The sequence below is a fragment of the Hypanus sabinus genome, chromosome 13 (genome assembly GCF_030144855.1).
Source record: "Hypanus sabinus isolate sHypSab1 chromosome 13, sHypSab1.hap1, whole genome shotgun sequence".
In the NCBI taxonomy this organism is placed as follows: Eukaryota; Metazoa; Chordata; class Chondrichthyes; order Myliobatiformes; family Dasyatidae; genus Hypanus; species Hypanus sabinus.
Genome location: NC_082718.1, coordinates 44,270,622 through 44,285,874, shown reverse-complemented (window position 1 = coordinate 44,285,874; position 15,253 = coordinate 44,270,622). Strand labels below are relative to the sequence as shown.

Genomic DNA, 15,253 nt, shown 5'->3' with positions numbered 1-15,253 from the left:
CCTTCAGTCTCCTTCACTCCAGGTATACCCAGCCTATTCAATCTCCTAATCACTGTAATTCACCAATCAGGCATCATCTATTCTGCACCTTCTCCAGCACAGTCACATCCCTCCTTTAGCATGATGGCCAGAGATCTGCATAATACTGTGCGTGCCTTGTTTATAAAGTTGGTATACAACTTCTCAGCCCATCCATGCAACTTCCAATGAAGGAATACATCCCCTGTCTTCTTCATGTTTTTATTCACCTGTGTTGTCACTTTTAGGGATACCTGGATGTGTATCCTATGCTACTTTTGTCCGTATTTTCTAGAGCCCTACTGTTCACTGTATTAGGCTGTTGCTAAGTTCCATTATTTATCCGCTGGTTCCGTATACCAGGAGGCAAGTCCATCAATGGATCATGTCCTCCCAGGGACTGACTATTACAATAAACCACACAAGTGCAAGTTAGAATTGTGTTTTGCTGATATGTGCCCACTTGGGTCTGACTGCTCTAGAACCAGCCCACAAATTGCATGCTACCCGCACAATATATAGGGCCAGATAATTTACAAGCAAGTGTATGAATGATGAGCTTGAGTAGGCCACTCACCCATCAAGGCTGCTCTGACATTTATTAAAATAAATAGTCTTTGGTAATCTCAACTCCAAATTCCTATTTGCTCTCAAACAGCTGAGTATCTATCTTAAAAATATTCGAAGGTTCCACTTCATTGCCCTTTGAGGAAGAGAGTTTCAACACTCAAAGTGATCTGGAGAGCAGTCCAGTTAACCCTTTCTTTTTAAATAGTGACATATAATTCAAGATTTTCCTTAAGATAAAAACCCTTTCCCACAACTACCCTGTAAGGACGCTTTAGGATTTTATATCTTTCAATCACTCTTACTGCCAGTGGATGAGCATCCAGTGGTGCATTCCTGAGTGCACTGGGTGAAGAAATAGTAAGGATAAATTATGTCTCAGTCTCTTTATATCTAAATAACATCTGCAACATGTACAAAATATACTTAACTTCGCTTAAATGTCATTCCTATTCATCAGGCAAGAAGCCACTTACTCCTTTATTATAAAAGGTGGGATAGGTGCTATGAAACTCATCCAGGAGTCAAAACTGGGAGTAAGACAATGGTTAGCAGGGCATGGTGGGTCACACAACTGATAGTTATGTTTATCAGTGAACTCAAGGAAATTTAGCCTGTTAGGTTAAACACTTCAAATTCATTCTGAGGATGAAGAACAATTACCCTTACATTTTCTCTTTTCTGTTTACATCATAGACCATTTGAAAAATGCAGAAATCTTATTCCCCAGGAAGTTTACCAGTATTACAACTCTTGTCTCTTTGACCAATGCAACACAAATGCTACAAAAATTGCCTGTGCCAGCTTACAAGCTTGTGCCCTGGCTTGTAGAAGCATAAGCATATGTGTTGACTGGAGAACATTAACAAATGGCTATTGTAGTAAGTATTAAATAATTGTCATCAATATTCCAAATGTGACATGTTCATTAAGAAAGAATCACAAACTTTTCTATCCAGAAGGAGTTGATAACTGGGATGTTTTCATGTAAAATGAAGCTTCGAAAATATAGACTTCCAATATTCTTTAAACTAAATTAAATTATTCTAATGGTCACAATGTCTACACTGAAACTGATTATCTGAATTTTGTAAACTTGCCATCCTCTATGAATTACTGCATTGTGGCAGTTGGGAGATGAACACAGAATTTGTATTTAGAGTTTATTATTCCTGGCAACATTTCTTAGAGTTTGAGTGAGGAATACAGCAGCCTGTATCCTCCTGCACAGCCAACGCAAGATTCTGTACAGCAGGAGTACAGAATGAGATGTGAATCATTTGGCTTGATTTAGTTCATTTTGTCAGTGAGGATACAACGTGCGGCATGAATATCCAGACTTTGATGTGCAGCGTTCTGCACCTCAGCTACAGCTGACGGTTAAAGGTGAGCTTTAACTTGAGGATGTTGATGCACAAAATAAGTTGCCAAAGAAAGTCATTGAGGATATGTCACTGACAAATATTTCATTTAAAAAAAAGGTCAAATGGCAAGATCAGATATTTTATGATTTATTACCATTCAGATACTAACTGAAGTTTATAATTACCACAACAATAATACAGATTTATTTATTTATTTTAAACTGATACAACACAAATGGAAACCATTCAGCCAATCAAGTTCACACTAGGTTGTGGAGAGCAGTGCCATCAGACCCATTCCATTCCCTTTTCCTCAACAGCCTTGCAACTTGTTCTCACGCATGCCCATCAACTCCCCTCCTTTTTTGCCTCTTACTTGTGTTAAGAAATATATCAGCAAATATCTGGGATATGGGTGGAAACAAGACTACAGAAAGCAGTGGATTCAGCCATTCCTTCACAGGTGAAACCCTCCCCACCATTTAGTATATTTACATGGAGCACACCCACAGGAAAGCAGTATTCATCCTCGAGGCCCGCACTATCCAGGCCATGCTCTCTTCTCACTACTATCATCAACTAGGAGGTACAGAGCTCTTAGGTCCCACAGCACCAGCTTCAGAAACAACCCTACAACCACGAGTCTCGTAACTACCGTGAATAACTTCATCCACCACTTTTATGAACTGATTCCATGATCTAAAGACTCACATTCAAGGATTCTCAACAACTCATGTTCTCAGTATTATTTTCATTTGCACATTTTGTTTTCTTTTTCACATTGATATCTTAAAGCTTTTGTTTATGTTTGGTAAAATTCTGTTATATTTCTTTTTTCATGTAAATGTCTGCAAAAAAATGAATCCAATGGTAGTATATGGTAACATATATGCACGTCAATAATAAAATTACTTTGTACTTTGAATCATAATACCAGACAGAAATGCAGGTAGTCGCAAGGAAACTCCTTACAGACAGTACACAGGGTCTGGCTCAAAACCAGATGCATGAATCTGTGAGGCAGTACCAGCTGCTACGTCACCAGTTTATCACTGGCACATAATTGCTTGTTGATATTTATCAGAGTACTTTAATACTAAACATGTCACATTTTTATTTGCTTTTCAAGAATACAGCTGCCCAAATTGGATGGTTTACGAGCCTTGTGCAAGTCAGGACAATAATGACTTTGAAAACAAGTAAGTATAAGTTGTCAGCAATGCACTGAAGGAACTGTCTGCTGATTTTCTATATTGAAAAATGGCTTTTAAGCCATGTTGAACAAAGGTACATACAGTATAACCATAAATATCTCTGTTACTACAGAGAAGAAATTTAGCACAAAACTATTTCTCAGAAAAAAAACATACACTACACAAATTTTATTTTTAACAGAAGAAGACCATTAGATATAGGAGCAAAATGAGACCATTTGACCCATCAAGTCTGTTCCGCCACATCATCATAGCTGATGTATTTCCCTCTCGGCCCCAATCCCCTTCTTCCTGTATCCCTTCATGCCCTGACTAATCAAGAGTCTATCAATCTCTATCTTAAATATACTGATGACTTGCCCTCCACAAATTCCACTGATTCATACTCTCTAGCTAAAGGATTTCCTCCTCATCTCATGATATAAACAAACTGCAATGGAATATTCCAGATTTTGTTCACTAGTGAGAAGTTCATTCATGGTGAACAAGTGGTGCACCTTCAGAAGTATCTTTGAGGTAATGAAATCAAATGACTTTCTTGAATAATTTTCCCAAATAGAGAAAAGTCTGGAAGCAGTCAGCAAGTCTGTAGACAGAGAAAAATAATTAATATTTCATGCCAATAATTCTTTGTCAAAACTGGAAATATTGTAAAATCAGTGGGTTTAAACATGGAGTGGAGAAAATGAGGAATACCTGTAATACAGTAAATTAGAGAACCAATTTCTAGTTAAGATGAAGGATGATTAACTCAAAACTTAAGCATTGCTTCTCATTCCATAGATCCTACCTGTCCTCTGAATATCTTCAGAACACTTTGTTTTATTTCAAATTTTCTAGCATCTGCAATCTTTTGATTCTTAGTCTGGTTAAACAGTATGATGTTAACTGGATTAAGCAATGTGATAGCTTCATAGATTTTTTTAAATACCATTTGAGGAGAATACATTGGACAGAATCATGTCGATCAATGCAAGCATTTCATTAGCAAACTGTCAGAATTTACCCAAACAAGGTACAATTAATTTCAGCAATTTGATGTACATATAACTAATTACTTAAACCTCAAATATGATAACAGCTGTCAAATCTGCCAGTATGTTATGTAACTGGACTCTGCGTGAAGTCCAATGGTGAAGCATGGACTTGCTGAGAGATGCAAATATTTAAACTGGGGAATCCACATATTGCTCTTGGAGCAGGGCAAAGAGACAGTCTGACATCTTCTGACCTGGCACACATTCTGAAACCCATTCACTTCCATGGAGGTTTTGCAGTTTTGAATCAGAATGATAAAAATGAGTTACATTAAAAAAACTTGTTTAACTTAATTAAAGCATAATGACAACATCTTTAATATATTTCATTCTACTTGAAAATTTTAACTCATTTTATTTCATCTTTACTCATTGTTAAATGCTTCTCAAAGAATCCAAATTTAAGCAGCATCAGCTGTTTGTAAGTTGATAGGGGAAAGGTTTGTGTGTATTGTGGGTGGGGGTGGGGGGAACCTTGGTTAATGTCAAAGGTTTCCATACTATTCTTTTGTTCTCCTTTTGCATTATTTATATATATTGTTATTATAGTTTATAGTATATTTTAGATATTCCACTATTTCCACTGTAGCAAAACAATAAATTGGACGACATATGTCAGTGATAATAGACCTGACTCCAAATTCAGTGTGGATCCCTGTGCCGGTTGCTATGTACCACATCACATAACCCAACTATTTTATCTAAAACCATAGGTCTATGTGTGGCATCACTTATCAGGACACTCAATAAATTCCTTGGATTGAACTACAAAAGGTGGGGCAATGGCTAATTACTGTGGTGAGTGCAGTAGTAGTCCTACTGATCAAATTCTGTGCCAGATACTCCTACAATAATTAAGGAAAAATGTCTCCCTACCTTCCCAGTGATCCACATTACTATTCCAATAATCCAACATCTCACCTGTACCTTCATGATGCAGTACTGTACATCCTGTTTGACCATAACCCACTAACATTACATTGCAGACAAGAGAAAATCTGCAGATGTTGGAAATCTGAGCAACCCACACAAAATGCTGGAGGAACTCAGCAGGTCAGGTAGCATCTATGGAAAAAAGCAAAGTCATTGTTTTGGGCCATAACCCTCTGGCAGGACTGGGGGAAGAAAGCTGAGGAGTAGATTTGAAAGGTGGGGGAGGGGAGACAGAAATACCAGGCGATAGGTGAAACTTGGAGGGGAGGGATGAAGCAAAGTGCTAGGAAGTTGATTGGTGAAAGAGACAGAAGGCCATGGACAAAAGAGAAAAGGGAGGGAGGAGCACCAGAGGGAGGTGATGGACGGGCAAGGAGATAACATGAGAGAGGGTGAAGATGGGGCGGGGAGGCACTACTGGAAGTTTGAGAAATTGATGTTCATGCCATCAGATTGGAGACTACCCAACCCAAGTGTGGTCTCACTACGACATTGAAGGAGGCCATGGATGAACAAATCGGAATGGGAATGGGAACTGGAATTGAAATGAGTGGCCACTGGGAGATCACACTTGTTCTGACAGGCCGAGTATAGATGCTTGGCAAAGTGGTCTCCCAATCTACGTTGGGTCTCACCGATATACAGGAGGGCACACCAGGAGCATCGAACACAGTATATGACCCCAGTAGACATTAGGTGAAGTATGTCACCTGTTTGGGGCCCTGAATGGTGGTGAGGGAGGAGGTGTAGGGACAGGTGTGGCACTAGTTCTGCTTGCAAGTATTAACTTTGAAGCCACTTTTACATTCACCAGTTTAATAAAAGTGCTATTTTCATTTCTTTCAAACAAACCTGTTTTTCAGCAAGCTGACACGTAACCTGAAATTATCCCCCCTGTCAGAAGGTTGTGTTTGTCCAAATGGAACGATTCTTTCTGAAAACAGGACTGCATGCATTCAATCGAGTGAGTTGCTTCATTTTTAGTTAAAAAAAAAGCACAAGCCACTTGATCAACAGTAAACTTTAAGTAAACTGATATTTAATTAATGATTAATTCTATTTGCAATTTGTGGAAATATGCTGACAGTAAGGTAATACTCTGTTTTACAGGTTGCACAGACAGTTCAGGAAATAGAAGATATGTAAGTGCTTTTTTTTTCAAACCACTACATAATTTAAAAAAACTTTATTCACAAGAGATTTTGCAGATGCTGGAAAACTTGAGCAATATACAAAAAATCCTGGAGGAACTCCACATGTCAGGCAGCATCTATGCATAAATTTTTATCAGGATTGGACAGGAAGGGTGATGAAACCAGAATAAGAAAGTGGGGGAGGGGATGGAGTAGAAGCTGGCAGATGATAGGTGAGACGAGTTAAAGGTAGATTGGGAGAAGAGGGCAGGATGAAGTGAGAAGCTGAGAGGTGATTGGTGGAAAAGTTAACGGTCTAAGAAGGAATCTGAAAGGAGGTGATGGTGGGCCTTTGGAGAAAGGGAAGGAGAAGAGTTTCAGAGGAAGTTGATGGGTAGGTGAAGGCAAAAGAAGGGGTGAGAGGGAAATGAAAATGGAAAAGAGGGAGTGGCAGAAATTACCAGAAGTTAGAGGAACCAATGCTATACCATCAGGTTGAAGGCTACCCAAATGAAATATGAAGTGTTGCTCTTCCAGCCTAAGTGCAGTCTCATTGGGGAAGTAGAGGAGGCCATTAACAAACATGTCAGAATGAGAATGAGGTTAAATGAAATGGGTTGCCACTAAGATGTCAAGCCTTTTGTTGTGGATTGACCAAAGGTGCTTGATGAAGCTGTTGCCCAATCTATATCTGGTCTCCTCGCTGTAGAGGACCAGTAGATGACTCCAACAGACCCACCAGTGAAGTGTCACCTTGCCCAGGAGGACTGCTTAGAGCCTTGATAGGTGGTGAGGGAGGAGAGGTGCACGTGTGGCACATCACACACAAAATACTCGAGGAAATCAGCAGGCCAGGCAGCATCTATGGAAAAGAGCAACAGTCAACATTTTGGACCAAAGCTTTGCCTGGCTTTTCATCAGTTACATGGAACAGTCCATGTTCCAAGCATGCACTGGTAATGCTCCCAATCTGGTTCTAAGCTACAATGCATTGGTACTGCTTCCTGTGACACATGCTGAGTTCATCAATTTCATCAATTTTACGTGACATCTCCCACCAATCACACCCCCCCCCCAGCTTTTCACTTCATCCCCCCTTCTCTACCCATCCATTTTCTTCCCCTCAACTTGTCTCACCTATCACCTGCCATGGCGCATGTCCAGCTTGCGGAGATAAGTGGAGAGATGGTGGGGGAGGGGTGGGGGGGAGGTGCTTAGTGGTAGGATCCTGTGGTAGATGGAGGAAATTATGGAGAATGTTGTGCTGGATGCTGAGGCTGGTGAGGTGTCAAGGGGAATCCCATCCCTGTTAGGGCAGCAGGAGGATTGGGTAAGGGCACATGTGGGGTAAATGGAAGGAATTCAGGTGAGGGTAGATGTGCATTGATGGTAGAAGAAGGGAAAACTGTTCTTTGAAAAAGGAGGATTTCTCAGATGCTCTAGAATGGAAAACCTTATCCTGAGAACAAGTGACAGGGTGGTAAGAGGTATATTCAAGAGAGCTATGAGAGTCGGTAGGTTCATGAAAGGTATCAGCAGAGATGGATACAGATCAAGAAAGAGGAGAGGTGTCAGATGGACCAAGTAAATCTGAGTGCAGGCTAAAGTTGATAAAATTGCCAAGCTCAGCATGGGTTACAGGAAGCAGTACCAATGCATTGTAGCTTAGAAAGAGTTGGGGAGCATTACCAGTGTAGGCTTGGAACATGGACTATTCCATGTAGCTGATGACGAGAAAGGCATAGCTTAGGCCCATGTGGGTGCACATGGCTAAACCGTGGGTTTGGAGAAAGTAGGTGAAGCTAAAAGAGAAATTATTGAGGGTGAGAACCATTTTGGCCAGACGAGGGAGGGTAGTGGTGTTGGGGAACTGGTAAGATCAATTGTCCAGAAAGAAGTGGAGTACTTTAAGGCTTTCCTGATGAGTGTTAGAAATGTATTGAGACAAGATGTTCATAGTATAATGAGGTGATCAGGGCCAGCGAACTTAAAGTAATTGAAGTGATGGAGAGCAAGTGAAGTGTCATGGATGTAGATAGCAAGGGACAGGACCAAGGGGGACAAAGTGGAGTCAGGGTATGCAGACACCATTTCAATGAGGCATGAGCAGGAAGAAACAATGGGCCTAATAGGATAGTCAGCTTTTGTGGATCTTGGGTATGAAGTATAAGCAACCGGTTCAGGGTAAGAGAACTGTGAAGTTGACAGCAGTGGTTGGGAGATCTCCAGAATCAGAGCTTGATGATGGTGTGGGACAATGGTCTTATTCTCCTTAGTGAGGTCCTGTTCAAGGGGTAAGTAAGGGGAGGTGTGTGAGAGGTGCTATCAGGTCTCAGCAATGTAGACAGAACAAATAAATTATATTTATTGTATCACACTGAATTTATGAGCAAATGTTATTTGGCATCTAAAAGGCTTAAAAGTTGAAAGATTTGGAGATTATAACATTATAAGCATTATAATATTCATGAAATCTGCTCTCCATCATAACCACATGACAGGACAAAATTCTCCATGCCATCTTAAGCCTTACATACTGTTTGGGTCAAATTTGACCCGTTTTGACATTTGACAGTGGTAAAAACATGCTACATGCCATTTTTTAGCCAAAATTTGATAGCTTTTCCTAAAGTGACCCAAAATGTGCAAAAATGAAAATATTTAAAAATTTTATACTTTTATACATGTGCTACAAATTTTTGTACGTTGAGGCTGTTCCAGGTCAAATTTGACCCGTATCTATTGAAATGGACTTTAGATCTCTGAAACATTAATTAAGGATTAATCGCCCATTTATTCATGTCATTTAGGCTATTTATACATTCTAAATCAGATTCAGATTCAGATACAGTTTATTGTCATTTAGAAACTACAAATGAAATACAGTTAAAAAATGAGACAACGTTCCCCCAGAATGATATCACAAAAGCATATGACAAAACAGACTACACCAGAAAATCCACATAACGTTTGGCAATCCCCAATCCAGAGTCCGGGGAGGCTGCTGCGTATTAATATCGCGCTACCATCTAGTGCGTTCCCCGGAAAGGAGCTCCAAATCCACCAGACAAAAACAAGACCAAAAACCAAAGCTACAAGACCTGCACAAAACCACATAATTACAACATGTAGTTACAACAGTGCAAACAATAGCATAATTGATAAAAAAAAACTATGGGCACAGTAAAAATAGTCCAAGATGTTAAAGGACTGTAAGTTCAAAAGAAATCACCACAGTTTCCACAAGTCCCCAGGGTCCCGACAGACTCGCCATCCCACGCCGGCAGCAGAAGGGAGTACCCCCGCTATGGACTTCCAAGGCCCCACCTGATGCAGCCTCGCAGATGCAGCACACGATGGAAGCTCCGTCGAAACCAGCCTCGCAGACACAGCACACACTGAAAGCGACCTCAGTCCGTCGAACCTCCGAGCCGACGACCATCCCCTCCGGCACAGCTTCTCCGAGCACCATCCTCTGTCGAGCGTATTAAGACGGCCCCACCAATGGCCATCGGCAACGCGACCCCGAGGACTGGGGGCCTGTTCTTCCCAGCAGAGTCCTGGACCTCACAGCAGCAGCAGCAACGAAGGTCTTCCTGGAATTTCCCAATGTTTCTCCGTGCCTCCACGTCCTTTTTCAATTGATTATGATTGCACATGTAAATAGATATTTGGCATAGACACTTGTTATGAGGGGATTCTTGGGCCAGGTCAAAATTCACCCGGACTATACTGTGAAGGTATAGAATATGAACAGGCAGCCTGGGTTAACTTGTATAATGTAATTGCAAAAAAAAAAACACTCTGGAAACAACACCTTCTCTTTTTTAGACACATTTATATTGAGGTCTATGAATATGGTGAACAAATGAATCAGACTTGAGACCTGGGAGGAATGCAGTGCAGATGACGGAGAGAAGGGATAATTAAGATCTAGGCTGGGAAGGAGACTTGGAAAAACTGCAGAGAGAGAATTGCAACATCATGGCGGAATTATGGAAATGAATAAAGATTTGTAGCTAGAGATAGAGTTATGAGAGGAAAGTGTTCTGAGAAAGATGACAAAGCCTTCAAGGCTGTGAGAATTTGAAGAGAAAAGAAGGGAATGAGCTATCAGGAATAGAATAGGGAAATAATTCAGAGAAAGAGTTGAGAACCCTCAAGGGATAGGTGTATCCATGGGAAATTTGAAACATGAAGGCTTGATCAGAGGGGAGATTAGGATCTGCAGATGTGGGAAAAGAAGAGTTCTGGAACAGAATCAAAACTCGTAAAATTGTAAGAATGGAGGTTAATGAGTTCAAATGAACTTTTCTCAGAAAACCTCCTATTTTTGGACGGTTTTATAGTCAACAAACACGTAACAACTGGACCTGAATCTACAACTCTTGATGCCTACAGCACACTCATAGCATCATTAAAGACCCATCCCATTCTAGATACTGTCTGTTCAATCTCCTGCCATCTGGAAGAAGATATAGAAACATCTTAGACAACACAATAAGAACTGATAAACAACTTCTTTCCGGGGGCTGTTGTGGAGATGAATAATGCTACACCCTGGCTTGCCAATAGCCTTTGAATGTTATGCTATATCAAAGTCACTTGTTGCACGTAAATATGGGATTTCTTTTATTAAGCCATACCACACGCATTGTAATATCTGTTTTACATGGACTAGAGTAACATAGTAATCTCGTTGTTTTGAGCAATAACAATAAGGTTCTGTTCCATTCTATAACTATATAGGCTGGTAGAGGAAGAGTGAATTGAGTGATTTTCCATTTGAGTTCCAGTCATGATTTAGGTCCCATTCTTTAGACTAATGTACTAGTAAATACTAAAACAGTTACTCATAATTAAGAAGTTTTTTTTTAGATTTAACACATTTTTACCCTAAGGCATGCTGCCAAAACATTTTTTCTGCAAATAAGCCCTGGAACACCAGGATATGATGAATACTGGGATATCCAGAAATTGCTTGTGAAGGAAGCACAAGAAAGCAAGATATTTCCATGTATAGTCCAATGAAATTTCTCAGTGGCTTACATTTGACTTTGTTTTTATTTGGAAACTATATGACACCTTCTTCTGTATGCTTCATTCCTAGGAAGGAGAAATATGGAGAAATTCCCCTGATGAATGCATCTTCCAGAAATGCATTAAATCTCAAGTTGGTGTCACATTTTATTTAAATGTGTTCTGCTTAGTACATATCAGTGGGTTGATAAAATTTAAAAAAGTAACAGAAATGCTTGAAGAACTTGAAGAAAAGGGACATACTCATGGACTCTACAACTCAAGCTCATTTGCACAGCATGTCTTCTTTCGTACATTGGTCAGAGAGGCATAGGACACTAGAGCACAGAAAATGGCCCTTCTGCCCATCTAGTCAGTGTCGAGCTATTAATCTGCCTGGTCCCATCCACCTGCACCAGGACCATAGCCCTCCATTCCCCTCCATCCTTGTAACTATCCAATTTTTTCTTAAAATGCTGAAATTGAATCCAAATCCACCATTTCCACCATGCAGTTCATTCCACCCTCTCACTATCCTCAGCAGAAAAAGCCTGCTTACATTTACCCTATCCTATACCCCTCACAATTTGGTATACCTCTATCATATCTCCCGTCACTTTCATACACTCTAGGGAATAAAGTCATAATCTGTTCAACTTTTCCGTATAACTCAGCTCTTCAATTCCTATCAATATCCTTGTAAATTTTCTCTGTATTTTTTCAAACATATTGGTATCTTTCCTTTAAATAAGTGAACAGAATTGCACACAATATTCTAAATCAGGCCAAACCAAAGTCTTGTACAACTTCGACACTACATCCATTTCTTGTATTCAATACTTTAATTTATGAAGGCCAAAGTGCCAAAAGCTTTATTTACTACCCTGTATACTTGTGACATCAATTTCAGAGAATTATGAATCTTAGTCCCAAATCACTCTGTTCCAGTGCACTCGTTGGTGCCCCACCCCAGTTTGTCCTCTCAAAGTGTAATACCGCAAACTTCTTACATTAAATTTCATCATCCATTTTTTCATCTCACTTTTTCAGCTGACCTAGATCCACTGCAAGCTTCCTCACTGTCTACTATGTCCCCAATCTTCATGTCATCACAAACTGGTTAATTACATTATAGGCCAAATCATTGATATAGATGACAAACAACAACAGGCTCAGCATTGATTCCTGCTGTACACCCAGTAGTTACAGGCCTCCAGTCAGAGAGAGAACTGTCTACTATTAATCTCTAGCTTCTCCTGCAATGCCAATGGCTAATCCAATTTACTGCTTCTTCCTGAATACCAAGCAATTGTAGTTTCTTGACAAACCTGTCAAATGTCTTGCTAGAGCCCATGTCGACAACATCCACTGCCTTGACTTCATCAACTTTAGGGGTAACTTCCTCAAAAAAACTCTGTGAGATTGGTTAGACATGATCTACCACACACAAAGGCATATTGACTATCCCTAATCAGTCTCTGTCTATCCAAATACTTACAGTGCAAATCTGGTCCCTTAGAATACCTTCCAATAACTTACTCACTACTGATGTCAGGCTCACTGGCCCATAATTTCCTGGCTTATTTGTGGAGCTACTTTCATTGCCCACTTTCTGTATAAAAACTTACACCCTCTCAACTTATATACATACACTCTGGTATTATGCATTTCAACCCTGGGGAAAAGACATTGTCCACACCTCTCATAATCTTATAAACCCCTAACAGATCTCCCCTCAGCTTCTGTCACTCCATAGAAAACAACCCAAGTTTGTCCATCCTCTTGTTATAGCACATGCTCTCTAATTCAGGCAGCATCCTGGTAAACCTCTTCTGCACCCTCTCCAAAGCCTCGACATCCTTCCTATCATGGAGTGAACAGAACTGTATGCAATACTCAGGATGCTGCCTAACTATAGAGTTTTATAAAGCTGTCACATAACTTGCTGACTTTTAAATTCCATACCTCAACTAATAAAGGCAAACACGCCATTTGCCTTCTTAGCCACCCTATCAACCCGTGTAGCCTGTTTTATGGAGTTAACAACTTGCACCCCAAGATCCCTCTGCTCCTCAACACCTAAGGATTTTACCTCTGCACTCTCTCTTCAAATTTGACCTACCAAGGTGCAACAATTCACATTTGGCCAGGTTAAATTCCATCTGCCATTTCTCCATCCATACCAACTGATCTATATCCCGCTGTGTTCTTTGCCAGTCACCTATACAAAGAATACACCAACAATCTTCCTATCATCTGCAAACTTACTAACTCACATTCGACATCTTCATCCAAGTTATTTATATATGTCACAAACAGCAGAGGTCACAGAATAGGTCCCTGTGGAACACCACTAATTACGGATCTGCAGCTAGAATAAGTCTTTTTGACCACTACCCTCTGTCTTCTGTGGTCAAGCCCATTCTGAATCCAAACAGCTATTTCACCATTGATTGCGTGCACCTTAATCACCTGGATGAGACGAGGTCCATGAGGGGCATTGTCAAACCCCTTATTAAAGTCCACGTAGACAACATCCACAACTCTATCTTCATCAATCAATCATCCTTGCCACCTCATCAAAAAAAACCTAATCAGAATCAGGTTTAATATCACTGGCATATGTCTTTAAACTTGTTCAAGTTAGTAAAATATGACTTGCCCTGCACAAAGCCATGTAGGCATCCCTAATTAGGCCATGGTTTTCCAATTACTTATAAATCCTATCCCGAAGAATTCTCCGCAGTAACTTCCCTACCACTGATGTGAGACTCACCACTTTATAGTTTCCAGTATTATCCCTGCTTTTCTTCTTGAATAATGGAACAACATTGGCTACTCACCAGTCCTCCTGGACCTCACCTGCAGCTAGAGGGGGCACAGAGAAATTGGTCAAGGCCCCAGAAATCTCTTCACTTACCTATTAATTCTCTCAGCACTGATCTCCCTGTCCCCCTACACTCTTCTTCTTGGTAAATACTGATGTAAAGTACTCATTAGCAACTTCACCCGCATTCTCTGCATCCAAGCAAATGGTCCTCCCTTTATCTTTGAGTGATCCTACCATCTCCGTAGTTATTCTCTTGCTCCTGATGTATTTCTCTTTAATCTTACTGGCCAAGGATTTTCATGGCCCCTCCTGGCTTTCCTAATTCCCTTCTTGAGTTCTTTTCTGGCTTCTTTACAATCCTCAAGAGCTCTGTTTGATTCTAGCTTCCTAAGATTTATGTACTTTTCCTGTTTCTTCACCTCCTTCATCACCCGAGATTCTCTTACCTTGAAATCCTTGTCCTTCCTTCTGACTGGAAGATGCTTGGCCTGTATTCTGTGCAGTTGGTCTTTAAACACCTTTCACATGCCAGGCATGGACTTGCCCAAAAAAAGCTGTTCTCAATGAACTCTTCCTTGTTCCTGCCTAAAGCTCTCATAATTTGCCCTGCCTCAATTTAATGCTCTCCCTCAAGGTCCACACTTATCCGTATCTATAGCTATCTTAAAACTTAAGGAGCTGTAGTCTCTGTTGCCTAACTACTCACCCACTGAAAAGTCAGTCAGCTGTCCAGACTCATTACTCAACACCAGATCCAGTACAACCCCTTCTCATGTTGGACTATCTACATATTGATTTAAGAAACCCTTCAGAATTCACACCTGTTCCATTTAAACCAGTTGCACTATGAAGGTCCCAGTTTATATAAGGGAACTGGAAGAGCCTAAAAACAACCCTATTGTTTTACACCTTTCTTTAATCTGCTTGCATTTCTGTTCCTCAATGTCCCAGTGGCTATCGGGGAGTCTGTAGTACAATCCCATCAGAGTACACCACAGTTACATCCATTAGTTTTTTACCCTCCTGGATGGTCTTTACTACATCCAGCTCTCTCCCTGACCTACAGCATCCTATGTGTAAAGTGTTCAGGAGCTGAAATTGGGTGCACTTCCAGCAGATGTAACCATCAGGGACCCCG

General features: G+C 40.5%; 1 protein-coding gene across 2 annotated transcripts in view; it reads left to right on the top strand.

Moving 5' to 3' along the window:
• Window positions 1–15,253, top strand: part of LOC132403817 (mucin-2-like) — a 96,644-nt gene that overhangs the window by 75,715 nt on the left and 5,676 nt on the right. The window contains exons 35-39 of one of the 2 annotated variants that reach the window (XM_059987534.1): window positions 1,282–1,466; window positions 3,079–3,148; window positions 5,997–6,097; window positions 6,244–6,275; window positions 11,377–11,439. In XM_059987534.1, the coding sequence (XP_059843517.1) occupies window positions 1,282–1,466; window positions 3,079–3,148; window positions 5,997–6,097; window positions 6,244–6,275; window positions 11,377–11,439 (451 nt within the window). Of the gene's footprint in view, window positions 1–1,281; window positions 1,467–3,078; window positions 3,149–5,186; window positions 5,596–5,996; window positions 6,098–6,243; window positions 6,276–11,376; window positions 11,440–15,253 lie in introns of those variants that run through there. The other variant, XM_059987535.1, reaches the window with a different exon arrangement.